Source organism: Zonotrichia leucophrys, chromosome 4, assembly GCF_028769735.1.
Source record: "Zonotrichia leucophrys gambelii isolate GWCS_2022_RI chromosome 4, RI_Zleu_2.0, whole genome shotgun sequence".
Lineage (NCBI taxonomy): Eukaryota > Metazoa > Chordata > Aves > Passeriformes > Passerellidae > Zonotrichia > Zonotrichia leucophrys.
This window is the reverse complement of record NC_088173.1, coordinates 60643601-60666320: the sequence shown is the minus strand read 5'-3', so window position 1 is coordinate 60666320 and position 22720 is coordinate 60643601. Positions and strand designations below refer to the sequence as shown.

Sequence of the window (22720 nt, the reverse complement as noted above, 5' to 3'; positions counted from 1 at the left end):
CCTGACAATACAGCTAGTGACATTTATTTTTTTCTCTTTTTCACCTATACATAAAGAAGAAAATAAGTAATTCTATAAAAGCCAGCATACACAATTGTTCAATTTTTAGAAACATTAAAATAATAAATTAAAAAAAACCCAACACTTAAAATACACCTTCCCTGTGAAATGCTCTTTCAAGCAATATTTCAGCACATTAGTGCCATATTGTTCAGTTAATAATTTGCGTGCAATTAACATCCAAAGAATTTAGGAAGAATTTGCAAGTATTATGAACACAGAAAACTGATGTCCTGAAACTTCAGAATTCTGCCCGCATTATTTGGTCTCCAAATGTCAAACTAATACTGTGCATAAACTACATTCTTCATCCCAGAGATTCTAACAAACTGCATAAGAGAATACTTGTTTGTATTAAATAGGCATTTTAAAAACTCAAATGACAACATATCTTTTCAAGTTTATCTAAAACCAAACATAGCACAGAACAGGTATGCACTGCACCATAACTGTAATCTTCGCCAACAATGAATTAGCAACTATAAAACCTTTCCTCAAAATCTTTGCCTGTGAAGGCACCACAAGTCTTTCAGAAAGACTTTATACACACCTACAGGCTACTTGCTCTTCTTTTCACAGTTTTTTTAAACACAGAAATTGGAGTTCAAAATAATGAAAAATAGTCCTAAAATAAGTTACTACTGCAAAATAGAAATTAGCAAGTCAGAGGGAAAAAACTCACTCTCATTCACAAACCCATGATCATTATGCAATTCATAGTACAGAACAATACTTTAAAGTATTAATTTTTATTAATTTTTATTAATTTTTATTAATTTTTATTAATATTAATTTTTATTAATACTTTATTAAAGTATTAATAAAAAGTATACTTTTTATTTTTGCAAATAGATATCAGCAAAGGGTATTGCCTTTTAATTGGCTCTAGCAAGCACACACATACTATGCCAAATACAACAGTCTACAGATTATTTCTGGAGAAATCAAGCTATAGAAAGATTATTTTCAAACTTTCTTTGTGCTCTGTATCAACCAGAATAAGTCAAACAACAAAGAGCTACTTAACACAGTGAATACACAGCAAAAGCAAATAAAATCCAAATTAAGACTTTAACTCCATAAAATTGCTTCTACTGAAAGCAGAAGGTTAAAAGGTTAAAAAGAGTATTTGCCAGCATTTCAGAAGACTCCTCCAAGAATATATTGCTCACAAGGATTTCCCAATAGTCTGACTTGACTGCTCTTGCTCCTTGATAACAATTTAAATGTTAGTCACACAAAACCATCTACTCATTTGATTGTGAACAAGTTTTTCCCAATCTTTAACACTCATCAGGTGCATATACACAACACAATAGCTGTAGTTATACTACTACTCAAATCTTAATGAGCACTGTTAAAACCTTCAGTGACAGTAAAAACTGTAGCCTGAAGAACTCATCCATGGACTCTAGTCCTATAGTCTACATCATCCTTTTCCACTCCTTAAACATCATTGAAAGCATTCTAACACCTCCTGCAGCCTAACTCTATGATGATCAGAATCAATATGTATTTGTTCTCTGCCTTGGCCTGTCAATCACCCAAGACTACCGGCAATGTTTCTTTTCCAGAAATAACTCTCCCTCATTCCCTTGGCATTGCTGCTCTCATGACTCATCCCTTATCACTCTGTTCTTTCAGTGCATCCTCCTGAAGGAGCCACCTGTATTATTTTATTAATCATTTCCTAGGCTCTGCTCTTGCATCCCTTTCCTATTGTCTTCACTCAGTCCAGGGCCAGGATTCAGATTCAACCATGAATCAGAAATATTCTTCCTACTCCCTCTCTCCTGTGCTTGTCCAAGTCAACACCCCAGCCTGAGTCTCTTTCCCCACACTGCTGCCTCACAATCAGCTCAGTCTCAGCACAAACACACAGGTCACACTCATTCCACCACTGCTTCAGTCTCCTTCCCACTACTGCAAGTTCTGAACGTAACTAAGCATTAGCTCTCCAACCTAGCTTGTCCTCTAGAGGTCCTAGAAATAACCTGCTGTTCAGATCCTAGCAATGCCCAACGCATCACTAAGATTTCCCTCTAGTAGCTGAAATTCTATCATGTGACCTCCACATGAAATAGTGAGGAAATCTTCCTCATCTTTCAAGATCCAGGATTGAGCTTTATGAACATTCCTCTCTCGACACTTTTAGCCTACAGCCAGATCACACAAGTCCTTCCCCATCTCACTTCCTGAGCAGCATCCACTTCACTCTCTACTTCAAGACCCTCACTGGTCAAGGTCATCATTCTAAAATTACTAATCAGGATGTAGATGAGGTTAAAGTTCTGGTGAACTCTTCTATTTTCATCTCTGAACTTCTTTTCTCTTGCCCTTGGGGTTGGGAGAGCTCCATGAAGCAGCACCCTCTTTCAAAAACCTCCTCCAAGTTTTTTCATATTTCTCATTAAAAACAAAGAAACAAAATGACCAGATGGCTGTCACATCTAAACTACTGCCCTAAAATTCACAGCACTCATGCCAAACATTCTCCTGTGCCACCACAGATCTCATGAGTCTTCCCTCACCCTTAAATCATTGAGCATTCTGGGTCAGGAAACCCCTCATAACCACTGAACTCCAGGATGACTAATTCAGACAAGGAACTTGAATAGCTTATTACTTAGAAATGTGACTAAAACAATTTTCTACTGTGCAGTGCCTATGGAAAACCAGCATCATACCAGCAAGAAGCCTACTCAGAGTATTTTTGTCTTTTCCAAGGCTTCTCAACATGTTTGAAAAATAATCCAAATGCTATATTGCATACTCCTATTACAGAGGTTTTAACTGGTAATCAAGTGCTTAAGACAATGCCTGCTATTTATTATTTCCATCTGTTATTTCTGAGTTGGATTCTAGTATTTTAAAGATCAGGTTGTCCTAGGCTCCTAAGAAGACACCACTGCATACTTTATGTCACTGTAAAATTACCAAAATTAAGTTCATGGCACCAGAGATTTTCTCTGTCATATGGCTTTATTAGACGTAGCAGGGCAATTTTCAAGCTAATGCATGCCTATAGGTATTTTTGCAGTATAACAATTATTTAGAAACAAGTGGTTTGCACTCAAGATATAATTAAAGAAGCATTTTCATTAATTTTGAAATCTTAAAAAGATATTTCCCTACATTGTTCACAACCAAAACCAAAAATACTCCACAAAACCCCAAAAATACTATCCTATAATCCCAGCCATAAATTATCCACTTTTAAACAGCAGTTGTGAATAGTAACTCCTCCCAAGTTACTTGTCTGATGTTGCTGCTCGCTTTCTCCCTGTATCTGGCTCTGACACTGCCCAGCTCAGCCTGTCACATTGCACAGCCCAGCCTGTCACACTGCCCGGCTCAGCCTGTCACACTGCACGGCCCAGCCTGTCACACTGCACGGCCCAGCCTGTCACACTGCACGGCCCAGCCTGTCACACTGCACGGCCCAGCCTGTCACACTGCACGGCTCAGCCTGTCACACTGCACGGCCCAGCCTGTCACACTGCACGGCTCAGCCTGTCACACTGCACATTCCAGCCTGTCACACTGCACGGCCCAGCCTGTCACACTGCACAGCCCAGCCTGTCACACTGCACATTCCAGCCTGTCACACTGCACGGCTCAGCCTGTCACACTGCACATTCCAGCCTGTCACACTGCACGGCCCAGCCTGTCACACTGCACATTCCAGCCTGTCACACTGCACGGCCCAGCCTGTCACACTGCACGGTTCAGCCTGTCACACTGCACGGTTCAGCCTGTCACACTGCACAGCTCAGCCTGTCACACTGCACGGCTCAGCCTGTCACACTGCACAGTTCAGCCTGTCACACTGCACGGCCCAGCCTGTCACACTGCACACATGCACAAGTTCAATGCAAACGCTCCTTGTGAGGCAGCAGCACGAGGGTGCCACATGCTGCCACCAACAAAGCACAACAAACTCTGACTGCCCCCCAAAACTGCTGCAGCAAATTCCTGCTATTCCATTCCAACACTGCATCAACTTATGTACCAAAACTTAAGCTCAGGCATACACTTTTCACAGGAAAAAAAAACCCAACACCCTTCTCATTCAGGTAACACTGACTGCAAAAGAGCCTTAAGCTTTACCTCAAAGTTTGAGTGCCCATGTGATGCCCATTCAAACACAATGCAGCATTTGCATATTACATTCTTCAGCTATTGCTTTTTAATTTCAAACGCTTTTTTCCCCCCTGTCCAAGTAAGTTTTTACAGAATAGCCCCAAAAGAAAACTCCTTATACTAACCATCTGGGAAAAAAAATCAATCAGCTACTGGAGAATCATCAATTTTTGATCCTAATACACAAAGACAACTCAGCATCAGAGCCATACTCCAAAAACAGGTCATTTAATAAAAAAAAAAAATAAATAGAAATTAGGCTCCTTGATGCAATATAACTACAACATAAACAAAAGTTAGCATATTTCATTTTACCTACACTGGAAGTATTTAACAATTAGAAAACAAAATCTTTTTTCCAGCAAATTATTTGACTTATAGGTTTAAACAATAAATGTAGCATAAAATTCTAAACTACAAATAACCATTTCACTCTCATTAAAATGGTATTTTTTCTACTGCTCGGATTATTTGATCACTGTTTTAAAAATAATCCACAGTTGTTTTGTCAACATTTTAACAGACATCTGAAAAGCATAAAACTAATGTCACAAACATGACAACACTTCTGACAATCCTGTAATAATCAATAAACAAAAGGAAATGGAACCCAAATATTCAGATGAGTAAACTAATAGAAATGTGGAAAAACTGAATTGCTAACTGGAGCACAGGCTAACTTTGTAACAAACTTTAAAAGCATTTCTTCCCTTCTTTCAAGCCCAACCTCTAAACTAGTACACTCCAGGAATCATAACAAACAAGATTAGCTTCCCTAAAGAACAGTTAATTGGGAAATTGTATATCAGCCACAAGATACCTTCATCAGGACTGAAATCAAGGAAAAGCTTCAATTTAGTTTTTCACAAACAAGAGTGAGGAGTTGGAAACACTATTGCAGCTAATCAAAACAACAAAATACCCCAATGCTACCTTCTCCACGAGAACAAAAGCATCAACCACCAACCCCACCCCACCCCCAAGCAGGCTGTTGCTCTCTAACCACAGAGCCAATGCTGTAGACAATGTAATCCCACAGGGAAGACAGAAGGTCACAGACACACTGTGAAATATAAAATAAGGTCCATGTTTTAGAAAGACCCAGAAGTACTTTAACAAGACAAAATTTCATTTGGAACAAACAGGTGGAGTACAGAAACAGCCTGTTCTTCTCCTGACTGTCTCTTCCCTCAGCACATAGAGGGACGTCACACTTGCTCCACGTAGTCCAAAATTAAGGATCCGGCACTTGAAATAAGCAGCAGCAATCAAGATGTGGCAAGGATGGCAACGTGCAATGTGACACTGCAGGTGTGATTGCGTACTGTACACCAGCAGTGGGTCTGCTATTATTCATCAGCCGTAGGTGGCTAAGAGGGTGTCACTTATTACAGTGACACATGCTGCAGCTGGCTAGCCATGATTAAGTATTACCCAGTGTGGTTGAAAGGGACGGAGACTACCATTCATTATGATCCAGCGTGGCTGCTACCCTTCCCTGCACCGCAGCATTTGAAGGAAGGCAGCTAAAACTCAACAAAGCGCTGGGAATGGTGCGCAGAGAAAGGGAAGCCCGGCGGCGCAGGCTGCCGGCGCGGTGTCCTGCTCGCAGAGGCGGAGAGCCGCCCGCGCCCGGGAGCGCCCCGCCGCCAGTGACAGCGCCGGGCCGGGCCCGCCGTGCGAGGGGCGCTGGGGGCCCGCGTTCAACTTCCAACCACGGCAGCAAAAGCCTTTGTCCGAGCGCTCCCCGTCCGCAGCCGGGGGAGCCTGGAGGACCCCCGCCTACTGCGGGACGAGCCGGCGCGACCGAGAAGGGAGAGCAGCCCGTGGCAGCCCCAGGTCCCCTCCCAGCTGGGCTCCGCCGCTCCCCTGGGAGCCCTCCGAGCGGGACCCGCTCCGAAGCAGCCGGGATGAGCACTGAACCTGCACGGAGTCCCGACCGGCGTGTCCGTGCCGGAGAGAGGGAAAGCAAAGTGAGCGCCCGAACGCGCCGGGGCTCCCGCGCCGCGGGGCGGCCGGAGAACGCGGCCGCTGCCGGGCCGGCACCCGGGGCGCCTCCTCCGTGCGCCCACCCGGCGGGACCCCAGCCCCACGAGGTTTGCGCCGCAGGGCCCGCCCGCGGGCCGTCCGGAGGGCAGTCCCCCGTGCCCTCGAGCGGCGGCCGAGGAGCGAGCGGGCGGGCGCGGCGCGGCCTCGCCCAGGCAGCCCCGGGCGGCGGCGTCTCCGGCGGGCGCCGCGAACGCCCCGCACTCACCCTGTCACAACAGGCGCCATCTTCCACAAACTCTCGCCAAAACTCCTACTCTCGCGAGAGCGCCCCCCTCCCCGCGGCCCGGAGCGCGCGTGCGCGGGCCCGCGAGACACGCGCGGGGTGGGGGGGGGCGGTGCGCCCCGCCCACTCAGCGCCCGGGCTTCTCCCCTCAGACACAACAGCCCGGGCGTGGGAACCGCGCCGCTCTCGCGAGAGCCCGGCGCCTGCCGGCATGCGGAGAGCGGCGCAAGTCTCGCGAGAGCAGAGCGCGCTCAGGGGAAGCCGAGGGATTCCCTCTGCCCGCTCGCGCGTCCCGCCCCCGCCGGGGCTAGGAGGGGCGGAGGGGGAGGGGCCAATCGGGGCTCGGAGGGAGGGGCGGGGCGGGGCCGCCACTGGCGCGCGGGGATCGCCCACGGCCGGCACCGCCTCCACTCCGCATCCCCGCGGGGAGCGCGCGTGGGGCCGCCCGCCTCGTGCTGCCCGCGGGCCCGGCACGTGCGCGGCCCCGAGACACCGCGGCGGCTCCATTGGGGCTGAGGGGCCATCGGGGCTGAGGCACCATTGGGGCTGGGAACCAGGACAGGGCGGAGGGGACTCTGTGTCAAACGTGAATAAAAAGAGCAGGAGGCTGGGATGTGGTGGGACAGCGCGTAGGAAGACCTCTTGGGTTCTTTACGTGGAATTGTTAACAGAATTTTTTTTTTTAGAAATGGGTTTTACATTAAAAGCCCTGTTTCATAATTTTGTTTTCATGTGCAGCTGAAGTGCGTAAGATGCGTTTGTTTAGCAAACAGAAGCCGGGGAGTCTGGCAGGGTCCCAGGCAGCCGAGCGGGTCCTGTGGCCGCAGGCGGCCGCGTGTGGGCACGGGCACAGGCGGTGTCTCAACACCGAGCTGCCGCCGTGCGCTCCGGCGTTTTGGCACGGCACGAAAAGAAGACCCCAATTTTGGATTCATTTAACAACATTACCCCTTCAGGGTGCGGGTCTGTTTGTCCATTAGGAGACCAAATTTGAAAACTAATCCTTTTACATCAAGACTTCTGTTTCAGCTTCCTCTGTGTTCAGTATAGCACGTCAGGCTAACTTCGGGACAAATGCTACATTTATTTAAAGATTGCTGAGATTCCAAAGCCCACATCTTTTTTATTATGTTAGCTCTGTACCTCTGCTGTCTTCGAAATTATGGGGAAAAAATAACATTTCAGTAATCCCATGAATAAGATTTCAGATTTCTCGCCCACATACACACTTCGCTGCTTATGCTAATTCAGTGAATAATGTCTCAGATAAGTAAAATCACGTTTGGAGAGATTCCTTGGTGACAGAGTTTTCTGTACGTGTCACTGTACAAACAACTGTTGTCTCCTGTCATTAGGGGACTTTCCCCATCATGATTTCCCCCTCCTCATTAGACACAGGAGGACTTTGATTGGCTCCCTTGTACGCACAGTTCTCGGCAAAAGCACAATGCATACTGGAAATCCTCTGTATTGTTTGCAAAGAGCAACTCATAATCCCTTTGGAAATCTCTTCCTAAAAACATCTCTCTCTTTTTTTTTTTCTCCCAAGGCTAAAGAATGATCTCAGCTCATGCTAACTCCATTCCATTAAGAATAGTTTCTGGATGTTTGCCATGGACTGTCTCTAGATGGTTATTTTATGGGGCCCCTCTTTTAGTGTGTTTTGAATCAAACTGGAAAATCTAAAAATATAGCACACAATAATCTGTAGTGTCTGGCCTTCTTTAATAATTTATAATTAAGGCACTTTGATTAATAACCAGATTAATTGGATACTGGTGCAGGTATATTATTTTGAAGAATTAATAATCATAGAAACCATTGTAGTCCTTTCCATCACTGACAGCAGTACATTACAAAACAAATAACCATTGATTTTGTTTTCTTAAATTATAAATTATCTGCAGTTCAAAAGGCCAGGAATACTATTCAAATCAAAAACAATAGCTTGAACCTCATACGAGTAGCTGATGGAAGAAAAGATAGTAAGCCTAAAGGGGTTTTTTTAATATAGTTTATGCATTGAATTTTCTTCTTGCTGCTAAAAGTTTGTATTTCACGTAGAGTGTGAACAATTTCTACTGACTTTATTGGAAACTGAAAGCATCCACTACCTCAGGGAACTAGACCTCACCTTCTGGCCTGTAGTGAATATAAGCATTTCCAGAGTTGAGGTAGAAAAATTTAAATACCAGGTTTGCACCATTTAAATTTTTGTGTTTGCTATGCAAATCAGTAGTTTGACTTTTTTTATTTAAGCTCAGCTGAGGCTGTCAAAAGGGCTCTGAATCAGAGACAATTTGGAGAATCACAGCTGGAGGCAGCTTTGAAGGGTGTCATTTCCACAGGTGTTGGGCCTCACCCATGTTCCAAGCAGATGCCCTGCCAGGTGACTCCAGCTGGGTGCTCAGAATCATTGGGGACCTCTGAAAATGGAAGGCTGATCATGAAGGAAATCAAGTTTACTCTCACCTGTCAGCTGGGGGACAGGACCACCTGGAACTTGGATTCATCAGCATGTGTGTATGTGGACAGAGCCACTTGGCAGTGCTCAGTGGATCTCAGCAGCTTCATCTTGGGAATCCATAGGGTTCCCCTGCCCTCTCAGTCTTGCCTTGTGTGGAAAGAGGAGGAAAGAAAGGAGCCTAGCACCAGCCCATGGAATTGTTAGGCCCTCTGTGTGCGTGAGGAGGAGGTCTTTTGGCCTGGAGTGTCCCACCAGTGGTACTGAGGAGGTCTTTTGGCCTGGAGTGTCCCACCAGTGGTACTGAGGAGGTCTTTTGGCCTGGAGTGTTTCACCAATGGTACTGCAGACAGGAGCTGCTGGCCAGCAGTGCTCAATCAGGTCAGCTTTGGAGGAGGAAGGCGGCATGAGCAGGAAGCATGAGATGCAAGCTGTGATAACCATGCCAAAGATTTCAATAGCTTGTTTGACCAGTCCAGACCAAACTTTCTCCAGCTCAGCCTTGGCTCTGGGTTTCCCCTAAGCTCATTCCTTTGGGCACAGCACTAGGTAATTAATATGGCTGTCATTTGGCAACTGCTTCCCACCTCACTGGTTTGGAGAAAGATGAGAAAACAAAAGACCTGCACACTTTCGTGTAGAAGTAATCCCAAGTTTCTTATGTGCTTAGCACAAACACATGAGAGAGGGGCAATGGGACAAGAGTCTCCATCTCAGATCAGCCTGTCTTACAAAAAAAAAAAATCTCACAGTGTGTCCTGTAAAATCCCAGCTATTTTAAAACTCAGTGACCTTAAAAGGCATTGTAGGTAGTGAGAACTGCAGTTAACTGGATCTTCATTATAAGGAGCAGGTTTATCTTGAGATGTTGCAGTTTGTAGGTGGTGTAAATCACACATTCTAGTGGTAGGTACTGTGATACAGCCCTGCTGGGATTTCATAAGCACAGGATGTACAGTGTGGTTCAATCGCATGTCTAGGAAAGCAAATCAACAGGCAGCTGCCCACAGAACATCTCTTAGATCTGAGCTGTGGTGTAGGTGCCAACAAAGTTATCACTTAAGCTGTTAGCCAGCCTGCTCGGTGTCAGAAGTGTCTGCTCCTTGAAATGGATGCTGATGTTCAACACAGCTCAGAGAATGTGCAACATTGTCTTAAGGATGACGAGAAAGAATAGGCTAGTTAGCAGTGTTAGCAGTCTGCAGCAGGAGCACTGTTAAATAGTTTTTGCTTGTGTGTCATAGTCTGAAAGAGGATGGTAGAGCAAAGAAAAAATCTGAATCTGTGCCATAATGCAAGCTCAGGTGTAACCTTGGTGTGGGAGTCCCCAGAGGCTACGGTCAAGCTTGGCCCTTGCTATGGTGTTGCCTTGAAAGCAAGTACAGTCCCTTCCCAGAGTGTGCTTTTAATGTAAAGACAAGAAGCAAGGAGTATAGGAAACATTAGAAAGGAAGAGGGGGAGGGAAGATGAGGTTAACAGTAATAACATCATATGGTTACATAGGTTAACAGTGTGAACAGCTTGATGACTGATTCCTATAACTTCTTATTTTTAAATAGTTTTCTAGAAAAGCCTAGCTAAGACACTTTGTGTTGTATTAAAATTTGTTCCTCACCCCATCCCAGAATAGTATCTTCATTTATTTTCCATTGGGTGAAATGTTTTGTCAATTTGCATGTAAACTACCCTGTATCCCTCCTTAGTTTTACTGGGCTCTTCAAAGAGTGCTCCTCTCTCACACAGCATTCCTGCCCTCGTGCACCATGCCTGTCCACCAGGTAAGTGTGGCACCAGTTATTCCCTGACCCTGCCACCCATACACAGCCCTCTGCAGTGCTGGCTGGCACAGTGTCTCACCCTCAGGGTGCCCCTGCAGGGACCATCAGACCTCAGTGAATCATCCATCCCAGGAGGCTGAAATGTCCTGGGGACTGGCAGAGCCTGCCTGCCACACACCGGGTACTGCCAGCCCCAGCACCCAGCATTCACAGGCAGGGAGGGCAGTGCCAGCCCTTGCACCCAGCATTCACAGGCAGGGCAGTGCCAGCCCCAGCACCCAGCATTCACGGACAGGGCAGTGCCAGCCCCTGCACCCCAGCATTCACAGGCAGGCAGGGCAGTGCCAGCCCCTGCACCCAGCATTGACAGGCAGGGCAGTGCCAGCCCCTGCACCCCAGCATTCATGGACAGGGCAGTGCCAGCTCCTGCACCCAGCATTCACGGACAGGGCAGTGCCAGCCCCTGCACCAGCATTCACAGGCAGGGCAGTGCCAGCCCCTGCACCCAGCATTCACGGACAGGGCAGTGCCAGCCCCTGCACCCCAGCATTCCACAGGCAGGGCAGTGCCAGCCCCTGCACCAGCATCACAGGCAGGGCATGCCAGCCCTTGCACCCCAGCATTCACGGGCAGGGCAGTGCCAGCCCCTGCACCCAGCATTGACAGGCAGGGCAGTGCCAGCCCCTGCACCCAGCATTCATGGACAGGGCAGTGCCAGCCCCTGCACCCAGCATTCACAGGCAGGGCAGTGCCAGCCCCTGCACTCAGCATTCACAGGCAGGGCAGTGCCAGCCCCAGCACCCAGCATTCACAGCAGGCAGGGCAGTGCCAGCCCCTGCACCAGCATTCACAGGCAGGGCAGTGCCAGCCCCATGCACCCAGCATTCACAGGCAGCAGGGCAGTGCCAGCCCCTGCACCAGCATTCACAGGCAGGGCAGTGCCAGCCCCTGCACTCAGCATTCACAGGCAGGCAGTGCCAGCCCCAGCACCCAGCATTCACAGGCAGGCAGGGCAGTGCCAGCCCCTGCACCAGCATTCACAGGCAGGGCAGTGCCAGCCCCTGCACCCAGCATTCACAGGCAGGCAGGGCAGTGCCAGCCCCTGCACCAGCATTCACAGGCAGGGCAGTGCCAGCCCCTGCACCCCAGCATTCATGGACAGGGCAGTGCCAGCCCCTGCACCCAGCATTGACAGGCAGGGCAGTGCCAGCCCCTGCACCCCAGCATTCATGGACAGGGCAGTGCCAGCCCCTGCACCCAGCATTCACAGGCAGGGCAGTGCCAGCCCCTGCACTCAGCATTCACAGGCAGGGCAGTGCCAGCCCCAGCACCCAGCATTCACAGGCAGGCAGGGCAGTGCCAGCCCCTGCACCAGCATTCACAGGCAGGGCAGTGCCAGCCCCTGCACCCAGCATTCACGGACAGGGCAGTGCCAGCCCCTGCACCCCAGCATTCACAGGCAGGGCAGTGCCAGCCCCTGCACCCCAGCATTCATGGACAGGGCAGTGCCAGCCCCTGCACCCAGCATTCACAGGCAGGGCAGTGCCAGCCCCAGCACCCAGCATTCACAGGCAGGCAGGGCAGTGCCAGCCCCTGCACCAGCATTCACAGGCAGGCAGTGCCAGCCCCTGCACTCAGCATTCACAGGCAGGGCATGCCAGCCCAGCACCAGCATTCACAGGCAGCAGGCAGTGCAGCCCTGCACCACATTCACAGGCAGGGCAGTGCCAGCCCGCACCCGCATTCACAGGCAGGCAGGGCAGTGCCAGCCCCTGCACCAGCATTCACAGGCAGGGCAGTGCCAGCCCCTGCACCCCAGCATTCACAGGCAGGGCAGTGCCAGCCCCTGCATTCACAGGCAGCAGCAGAGCAGGGGTGCCCTGGGCACTGCCTTGCTGCTGCCAGCAGCTTGGTGCTGTGCCGCCCTGACCTTCTGCCATGGCTAATGTGTGCACGCACCAAAGCAGCTCTAAGATTAAACCACAGGATGCAGGATTACAAAGTCAGTCATTACAAGGAGTACAGCAGGATAAACTGTAAAAATGTCCATGTTTCCAAAACATACAGGAGAAGATACAGCTTCTTTTCAGTCTGTCTGATCTGTGTAGGACTGACTGTGAGCTGAAGACACCTAAGGAAGTTATTTGCACCCTCTTAAAAATCAAGAAAATAGGGGAAGATTGAACTAGTTGATTTGACTGTGAATTATCACAAATAATTAACAAAATAAAAGGAAGATTTAAAGATTATATGACTCCAGATGTTTTATTGATTTTATTCATATATAAATACAAATAGATTTTGCAATATTCTGAATTGGTGTGAATACAGATGTTTTTTGCAGGAAAACATTTTGATCAGAGGTGCTGTTGTAGTTCTGTTGTTTTCCTGATGTGTATCAATTCACATCTACACTCAACCCCAAGTCTGTAATTTAGTGACTGAGTTAGAGCTGATTTTTTCAGCTAGTCTGGTCTCTCATTCATTAGGTTCTTTGAGAAAATATATGCTGACAGACTTCACCTCTATCTGTAAGTAAAATGTGTTTTTTAAAAACAAAGAATGAAAACTCATTTGATTCTACAAAACACAAGAGAATTACACACTCTTAATTATACACATTTTTCTTACTTACAGGGAATATGTAACAGAACAATGCTTAAGGAAATTTCAGAGTAACTATAACAAGGTGCAAAAAAATAACTCATCAGCCTACTATAAAAGAAAACCACAAACTGCACATGACCTCTTGATAAAACTATTACTAAAAACCCACTTGCCATAGTAAACCATCCCGTTTTACTATGTATTAGGAAAGCCCTTGTCCCAGTGACACACACTGTGTCAGAGGAGGAAATATGGACAGAAATCCTTAACCTGCAATTCTACATGCAAATATGTGCACACAGGAATTCTTTCTATAGAGAGAGGAGTTATGAAATTAATTGATTCACAGGTGTAAAGCTGGATACCATATAAATGCTCTCTGGAGAATTCAGTGACAGGTAAACCTCATTCTTGTCCTATATAGAGAAGTTAAACTGATTTTGTGTTTAGTAGCTTACAGACTGTCCATGGCTGTAGTCTATAAAGATAATACTTGTTTTGGGGCTGTTTATTTAAATAATTTAGGAAATGATACAATCTTGAAACAGAAGATAGTCTAAAGGCATCACCAAAGAACATGTAATCCTAAAAAATATTTAACTTGTAATACTGCCATGTTGATATCTATTTGGGTTACCAAAGTTCTAGTTGTTGTGGACTTAGTCTAGCTTTCATTCTGCTATCATTTTGCGGTTCCATAGACCATTTTCCATAATCCTCCTGAAAAGAGACAGACTATCTTTGGCCGGAACTATTGGAAATAAATTCCATAAAAATTGCCTGAGAATAGTGCTCAGATCCAGAGTGGCTGACACCTTTTGAATTTTTTCCTCTTAGAGAATTACACATGACCTTTCAATGCTAAAGTTCATTAGTGCTTGGATATCATATTGATGAATTTCATATAAATGAATGGATGAACAGATAAGCCACAACTAAGGTGATGATCTTGTAATTGTTATGGAGGTAACTGAAGACGTGTCATGGATGATAATTACTTAAATAATTTCTCTATCATTTTATTTACTGTCATTCTTGGTTCAGGATACACTCTCTCTTCTTTAACCTTAACAAGTGGTGTTTCATTTTTAATGTTCCAGACAGCCATATCTTTTTCTAGAAATGCAGATATCCAGACATTCGTATTACTCACGGTTTCATTATCAGTTTGTTTTTCCCCTCATTACTGGCACTGACCTTGCCAAGAACTAAGCACATGCATAATTTGACTAGTGTGATTAGTCTCATTAAAGCTAATGGGATTAGTCAAGAAAGTAAACCTACTTCTGTTCAAGTGTTTGTTGTTTGAGGTAGTGCTGCTAGAATCAAGATGAGGAAAGTCTGGAAGGAATTCAGACTGAACAATAATTTTCATTAAATGTCATACAAAGAGAAATACAAAGATTTTTCTCTTCACCCAACCCTGATGTGTGATCAACCCAAGGTGGTTTTACACTGGGAGCAGGGATTTTCTAACATCTCTTTTTCTTCAAAAGATGGGGGCTTATCAAGAATTAAGCTGGTCTCAGCAAACTTTACAAGGTCGTTTCTCAAGTCTAGGATGAAATATTTAAATTAAAGATAATGAGACATCTCAGCTACCAGCCCAGCAACAGAGGCTGTGTAACCTGATAGCAGTGTTGTGATGCTGTGCCCTGGGAGACTCTGGTTCCCCCAGGAATATTTCAGTAATGTGGGATATTCAGGAGGCAAACTCAGAACCGGTCTCCTCATTCTGCACTTAAATAGGGAGATAGCACTGAATTAAACAACATTTCCTCTTTCAGAGGAATGGTCTCACAGTTAGAACATGGGCTTATAGCTTGGGCGTCTTGTGTATAAAATCCTCATGAGGTGTTTATGCCAGTATAAAGTGGGGGAAAAGTCTAAAGGATTTCCTTGCTATTACTCCTACCCTACCTTTGTTCCTCATTTTGAGTGCTGCAAGTCTGCTGGTTTTTGACCTGCCAGCTGAAAGCCTCCCAGAAGCATGATAGCAGCCAGAAATACAATGTTTAGAGTGCACCTGGTTTTCAGCCCTTTCTTTGAGAGCCATCTCTGCTCGGGCTGAGAGGGGAGGAGCATGGAGCAGTTGCTCCATCCATCCCAGGGAACTTCCCTTCTGGACCGTCAGGACAATTTTATGGGGACTGGTAGCACAGACCAGACATAGAGTGGGTGATTACTAACTCCATCATGCTATAATCTGTAATTTCTGACCTCTGATGAGCTGCCTCATATACAGTGAGTTATATTCTCTTACAGAATCAAATGCAAAGTGCTCTGATATAATTTCAAAGCAGTAAATCTCCCATGGCCTTGGAGAAAACATCACTTGTGGGCTTTCACCCATTTTGTACCTCCCTTTCAAAACAAACACTTATTTTGGTCTCTGATAAATACAAATGACAAATAAAATTTATTTAGGCTGGAGACAGGCTATTTGTAGTCTAAAAGTTAAAATTATTAGTTAATATTGACTCCTGTACCCTGTCTTTTTCTGTGCAGAAGTAAAACACCGGCAAGTCCATCACTGCAAAGTCTAATTTCAGGGGTGGTAGGTATATTTAATATTGCTCACTTTTCTCTACGAAAGCAATTGATCTATGCCCCAATGCTCACAATTTTATTAACATTGGAAAGAGCCATGTGGTGTTCATGTAGTGTTTAAGCCCCATGCAGTGTCAGAGCCCAAGATTTTGTGATTACTATCGGAGGAGGAGGGCTGGAGTGACAGTTAGGAGTGCGCCGGTCCCTACTGTATATACAGCTGTTGCTGCGCAGGGGAGGGAAATGCAGGGTCTGGCTGTCTGTTCCAAACAAAAAGAAATGGCACATGCTATTACTTCCAGATCATTGCAGTCCCTGCACCACCATCTGCTGGGGGTCAGAGCAGTTGTCCGGGTCGGCGTCAGTCATGCACAAACTCAATGCCTTCCACGGAGCTGCGCCCAGCAGTACATATTTACAAGAACAATAAAGCAAACCTGCTCCCTGGACACAGGCACCACAATGCTCCATCACATTGGGAACAAAGGGGCACAACGAAAGTTGATATGCATTACAAAGGAGGTTCTCGGGGATCACAGCTTTGTGATTTCAGGCCATAACACAAATTGAAGGGAAGAAAAACTGTCACCAATAAGCCCAGGCCTAGTCATCATTGTATTTGTAATTGACGCAGCATTGCCTGAGTCTCTGTGTTTTTCCTCTTCCTATTGTTAAAGTCTTCTGTAGAAAACAGTTACATGGGAAAAGCTTTGATGGTAAATATTGAAAACTTGGATATGTTATTCTGTAACAGCAGCAAGATAATCTCTGCCACTTACCCCAGCTTGTCCATGCAGGTCTCTTTTTCTGGGGCTTATGCCATGTGCTGGAGCGAGATGTGGAGAGCCCTGACTGACGTAAACTGAACAGTTCCTGGAAACCGGATGAGTACAACTGTGTCACTGTGATGTTGAAACCAAATGAGCAGTTTTAGCATCTCTTCAGCCTCACAACAGCTAATTCATTTCTCCTGCTAAAAACGGCTGCTCCACCAGCACTGGGTGACACATCAGGAGTTACTGTCGGGCTGCAAACCTTTCACTTAGCACTGCCCTGCACCCTTGGCTGAGCGTACACGTACAGGCGTGACACCCTTGGGGCCTAGAACTCGAGGTGCCTTAGCTGGCAGTACATTAAGGCATACAGATAAAAAGTCCAGGCTTTCTTTTAGGTCTGGGCTAGCTTGCTGCAGAGCTACATCCAGTGTTTTGGTGCCGCATCAAAATGAAATTCTCGGTGCAGAGGCATCTGCATTTAGTGAGTTTATTAGTTTGGTCTCAGCATCAGCACTGTTAAAACAGGCAGCAGTGCCAGCATGGGGTGAGAGAAATAGGCAGCAGTTCTGGAAAGCTATGAAAAGGGCAGGTGGAGCTGCACCCAGAACATTTTTCAAGTGAGGCTCATTGCCAAATAACTAGAAACTATGCTGTGCTAGCAAAAACACACGAAGGACTGCTGTAGTTCCTGCCTCACATAGCTACAGCGTCTGTCACAGCACTACCACATACATAATCTTTGACATTTCATCTGATAATTAGTGGTTTTGGCACAAGTAAACACACTCTTGTTAGGTTCTGTCCTCAGTTGCTTTTTTACTAAGCATCACTCGTCATTTTTGCATAAAACCTCTCCAGTCCATGTAATGTTTGACAGCCTTCTTGGATGATTTGCCTGAAACATGATATGGAAGAGGAGACCTCCAGGTAGCTGCACACACATGTCTTCCAGACTCCTCCTTCCTGGCCTCACTGGCACCAGGACACCCCAGCTGCTGGAGCCGCAGAGCTGGTTCTGGAGCCTGCGAGGGCATGCACAGCAGCCTTTGCTTGCTTCCTTGGAGAACCTCACCAGCTCAGTTACATATCTGTACTTGAAGGACACTTTCCCTGAGCCATTCCACGCAGAGCTGAACTCCACAAGTTTGCACTGCAGCTAGGCAGGCTTTCAGCAGTGGGTCAGAACTGAAAGAAATAATTTTGTTTACCATCTGGTCCTGTGGAACTGCATTTGAAGTAAAAGTTGCCAAAGAGTAGTCAATGTATAGCTTAGATGCATTTACATAATAAAATGTATGCAAAGTGTAAATAATTTTGTATCTCTAATTTTGGGGAGGAAAAGGCAGGGGATGGGAAGCTGGCAGAGTGGCTCTTTGGATATTATATTTAATAATAAAATGAAAGGACAGAAAGCCTTCAACCTGTAGGTAATTGATGTAATTAATTACTGAAAGTTATTTCCATTAATAGTCAAATGTAAGTGATTGTCCTGTATGCCTACTCCACCATAGAGAGGCCCTACATTGTGGAAATCATCTTGTTTCAGTGCCTGCTTGTACCCCTGCTGGAGGCTTTGTTCTACCAGCCAGGGACTAGATTAGTGTAGGGAAGAGTCTGGGTTTCCCAGACATCTTTCTGGACAGACATTGAGGAACTTGTTGTAGTAGAAGGTGCCCCTGCCCAAAACAACTAGATGGTCTTTAAGGTCCCTTTTAACCCAAACCATTCTAGGATACTGTGATATTCTTCACATAATGCCTGGGAAATTTAGAACTGGTCTTATGTATCCTGCAGATAAATAAGGGACTTCAGTTTTCAGGAGGAACTTTACAGGTCTTGTGGTCACTAGCAAATGTAAACCACAAGAATAGATACATTCTGACTAATAAAATAAGTTTTCTGATAGAAATAAAGCTTTTACAGAATGAACAATCAACTCATTGGTACGCAAGCATACCAATCAACAGTACAACTGTGTTGGTACTCTTGTTCTGTGACATGTTACCTGTAAACCATGCTCTCGTTGGTGAAATATTCCACCCTCTTCAATCATATGTGTCATACTTAAATGCTGCCCTGGATAAACCATAGTCTTAACCTCATGTTGTAAGTCTATCATTGCAGGAAAAAAGATTTCAGTTTAGTTTTCTTAATTGCCTAGATGAAATGAGTCTATACCATGTCCAGCCCAGTGGGTATCCAGTTATGCATAAACCTTAGGAGTCTAATGTTGAAACCCTGCAGCATCCAGGGGCTGAGTGGAAGCTTCTGTGTTTGGGTACTTAAGTGGGAGATGAGCTGTTGGGAAAATCTAGACCAGAATAATATTTTAACTTTTAATGTTGACTCTTTTATTTCATTAACATTACCCTTTATCTCTGAGGTTGTAGATATGTTTTTGTGAAGAGTAATTCTGCAAGTTACTGCATCTCTGGGCAACATAAATTCAGCCCACATCAGGCATAGCGTGTTGAGTCACACAGCACACAGAATATGTGCACATCATGGCTGTTCTTGCCAGCTTTATTCTTTATGCTGCATCAATGACAACTGTTGAAGAAGTAGTGATGTTTGATCAAACTCAGATTGCACAGAGGGAAGGTATGGCCTTTTTGAACAAATTTAATCTTTCACCTTCAGCTGTGCCAACTGAATACATTGCATCAAGAGACAGTGACATTTTTGATCTGGGATTAACTGTTGTAACTTTGGATTTACTGCCTGGTGGAGCCTTGGCCTGATTTTTACCCCCAGGCCACTTATATGCTGTTTCTTAACATACCTTCCTTGAACTCATTTTCAAATCTACTGACCTCTCTTCTTCCTACCTGTACTCTGAATTCTGTCTGCAGTAATGTCTGCCAGCTTCTAATGCCTGATGGCCAGATAAATGACCATTAAGAAACAATGGATTAATAAAATCAGTTATTATTTTTATGAAAGCAATGCTTTATTGATTTGCAGCTGGCCTAGGGCATATATATGGTTAACATGGACTTTTGTTGCTTTTGTACTGCATCCCTTCTCAGTGCTTACTCTGCCTACTTACAGATTGTATTTTAGCCCCTTGAATTTGCCTAATTGAAGAAGTCTTTGCAGTTGTATTTCCTAAGTATCATGTAGGAGGTTCCTCAAACATATTGGAGAGGCTTAAAACTTCATGAGGGAGAAAAAGCTTTTAATATTTAAATACGTTCCCATTGTTTGTGGTGTTTTGTTTTTATTTTTCTTTTTTGTTATAGAAATCTTCTAAAAGGACTCTTCAAAGGGTTGTCTTGCCTTAATAAACTTAGGAAACTTTTGACTTGTCCCTTATGTTGATTACAAATGCAGCTGTTATTACTCTGTTTTTACTCGCACATTTTGGGCCATTGCATTGTGTCAGTGATTGAGCAGCACTTCACTGAGCAATAGAACTGTGTTTGCTCAGCTTAAATACTGCAAAAATAAATTAAATGCTGCAAAAGTGGCACAAGAGAAAAATGTCTTTAAGGTTCTACAGAAACTCTGCCTAAGTTGTAGTAGTGGACTGGAAAGAGATGTGGCAGAGAGAGAGAAATCACAGAAGTTAAGGAAAAATTGGTAGAAAGGCAAAGGGAGAGATTGTTGCTTTGGGAAACAGAGAGAGGGGTGGCTGAGCAGACAGTGTCAAATTGCTCCCCATCTCTGTTCTGGCACTTGCAGATCTATTGAAAACAGGCCAGAAGGACATGCTGAATTTGTTACTCCCGTGTGCCAGCCTTTTCTGCAGCAGCAAGAGAAACCAATCAGTGCTGCTTCAAAAGCAGCTGGAAACTGAGAAATCCCTGGTCCCCCGCTGCCTGGCAAGCAGCAGCACAGGGTCTTCTCAGTTTCCAGCCACTACAGAGGCTCCATTGACAAAATGTGTGCGGCATTTGAAGGAGCACAATGTGACAATGAAAGAACCTGAGGGAAACAAAACAAGGAAAGGGGAGAAAGGAAGAAAGGGGGGAGAATTAAATGGGAATGAGGGAGCAACTGAAGACAGGAGGACAAAAATCAAAAGAAAAATATGCTAATCACTGCAAAAGGGGCAATAAAAATAAATCATCCTTGTCATATTTGACACCCTTTCACTGCTTTATCAAGCAGTATAGTTGTGATAGGAAGACTAGAGAAAAAGAGGTAAACTTTACTAATGTTTGCTTTCATTGCCTCTCTGAGATACAGACATGCTCAATTTAGTCCCCTACTTTCACAAATACTGTTGTGAAGTACTGAGTGACTGGAAGATGCCAGATACCACACAGGGGTCCACATGGCACTGTGAATGGGACAGCTCCTACCCTCATCCTCTGTTTCTGAGGGAAGCAGAAAGATTTAAAGAGCCCTGTTAGTCAGGAGAATGGTGCCTTACTGTTGCTCAAAACAACCCAGAGAGAAAACAAAATGCTGCCCAAAATAAAGCAAGGCAGCTGGCTAGTTTTCTCCTTCCTCTTGTACTTCATTGCTCTGGCTATGAGAATGTGTAGCAGAGTGGAACCAGAGTATCACCAAGAGCTCAGAGCAAAGCAGCATAGCTGGGTTTTATTTCTTTTACCTCTGTCTGCCTGGTCATAAGGTAGAACATCCAAGAGGGGTAGGCACAGCTCAGGGGATGTACCTGTGGTACATTAATCTCCCAGCTGTTCCCACTTATGCTGCTTGTTCGGGATGAAGGGAGATCTGGGAGTGCCAGAACCAAAGCTAGTTACAAAGCAATTACACTGGAAGGGACTTCCCAAATGTCCTCACATGACTCAGGGAGTTTTTAGTTCATGGGTCCAGCTCTAGCTCCTTCAAATTAAAATCCCCTGAAGCATATGCTGGGTGAACACAGTTTCTTCAGCACCAACTTTTTCACTCCAGATAGCTGCTCTTACTTGGAATAACTTGGTACAGTAACATACAAAAAGGAATAGTGCTTGGGAGAGAGCACTGGCATCTACAAATTTTCTGGGAATTCTTCATAATTTCTGAAAAGTCAGAGAAGTGCTCCATAAAAACTGAGACAAGAAAAGGACTGTTGCTGTTAGTTTCAATAGGGAATATCAGCCAGGAATCCAGAAAGGGGGTAGATTTTGTATTGCCGAAGTTGAAAGTGACTAAACTCAATTTATATGCATTTGCCTTTGAGCAGTTCACTGTCATCATCGTGCATGAGCTTATCTTTTTAAGCAAAGGAAGGCTTCTGTCCTGGTGACAGGAGTTTTGCAATTAATAACGCCTTCTTAAAAATTCTCATTTATCTTAGAGGTTTAAAATAAAATGCTTCCATTTGCTCTCTTAGTTCTTATTTTCAGTCATGAGTAATAATTCCTGTAAAGTAGTTACTGCTTAGGTTAAAAAAAAAATCTGTTTCTTCAAAGCAAACTTAATTTGAGCATGAATCATGGCCTCTACACAATCCCCAGTATTTAGATCAGTGATCAATTTGTCTTTCTCTGTAGGATAGTAGACAGCGTGGAATTGATTTTTTGTGATATTTTTATTAATGAGTTCTTGGGTGTTATAATTTTGAAAGAACCTACAGATAATTAAGTAGTTGCAAAATGAGACACCATCATGTCTGTCTGATCAGGAATCACCCCATTGTGTAGTAGGTTAAGAATGAGATGTTACCTTTTTTTATTTCATTTGTTCAGTTCATGTATAGTAGATCAAAATTGGTACTGTATTTTCAAATTTACCATTTCAGAATTTTTTTCATCTAAATTAAAGTACAGGTATCTTGCTTCATCTCTAAAAGCTTAGCTGTATTTTTTTATGTCATAGGAGGAGATACTAGCAAGAGTAGAGGAACTACCAGCATGATAAATAAACACATAGAGATAACTCTCAAAATACTGGGCAAAAACCTATCTAATACTTTTTGAAATTTTTTCCCTTTTATGTTTGTCTCATGGACTGGCTCTGATTACATTAATGAGTAACTCATCATAACAGAAACAGATCACCATATTGAAGTAGTTAGTGCTGAGAATCAGTGTGTTTGTTACAAACATTACAAGGATCTGAACTTCAGGCTACCTTTAACTTGATCCATTGGATTGGCCCTTCTCCCCATGC

At 44.9% G+C, this 22720-nt stretch overlaps 1 protein-coding gene across 2 annotated transcripts in view; it reads right to left on the bottom strand.

Moving 5' to 3' along the window:
* The window catches only part of RBPJ (recombination signal binding protein for immunoglobulin kappa J region), a 144552-nt gene that overhangs the window by 51712 nt on the left and 70120 nt on the right, over nt 1-22720 (bottom strand). Inside the window, exon 1 of one of the 2 annotated variants that reach the window (XM_064711909.1) lies at nt 6458-6519. The exons of the other annotated variant lie outside the window; for it this stretch is intronic. Within the exon in view, the coding sequence (XP_064567979.1) occupies nt 6458-6477 (20 nt within the window). The 5' untranslated portion in view covers nt 6478-6519. Of the gene's footprint in view, nt 1-6457; nt 6520-22720 lie in introns of those variants that run through there. 2 annotated transcript variants of the gene reach the window in all.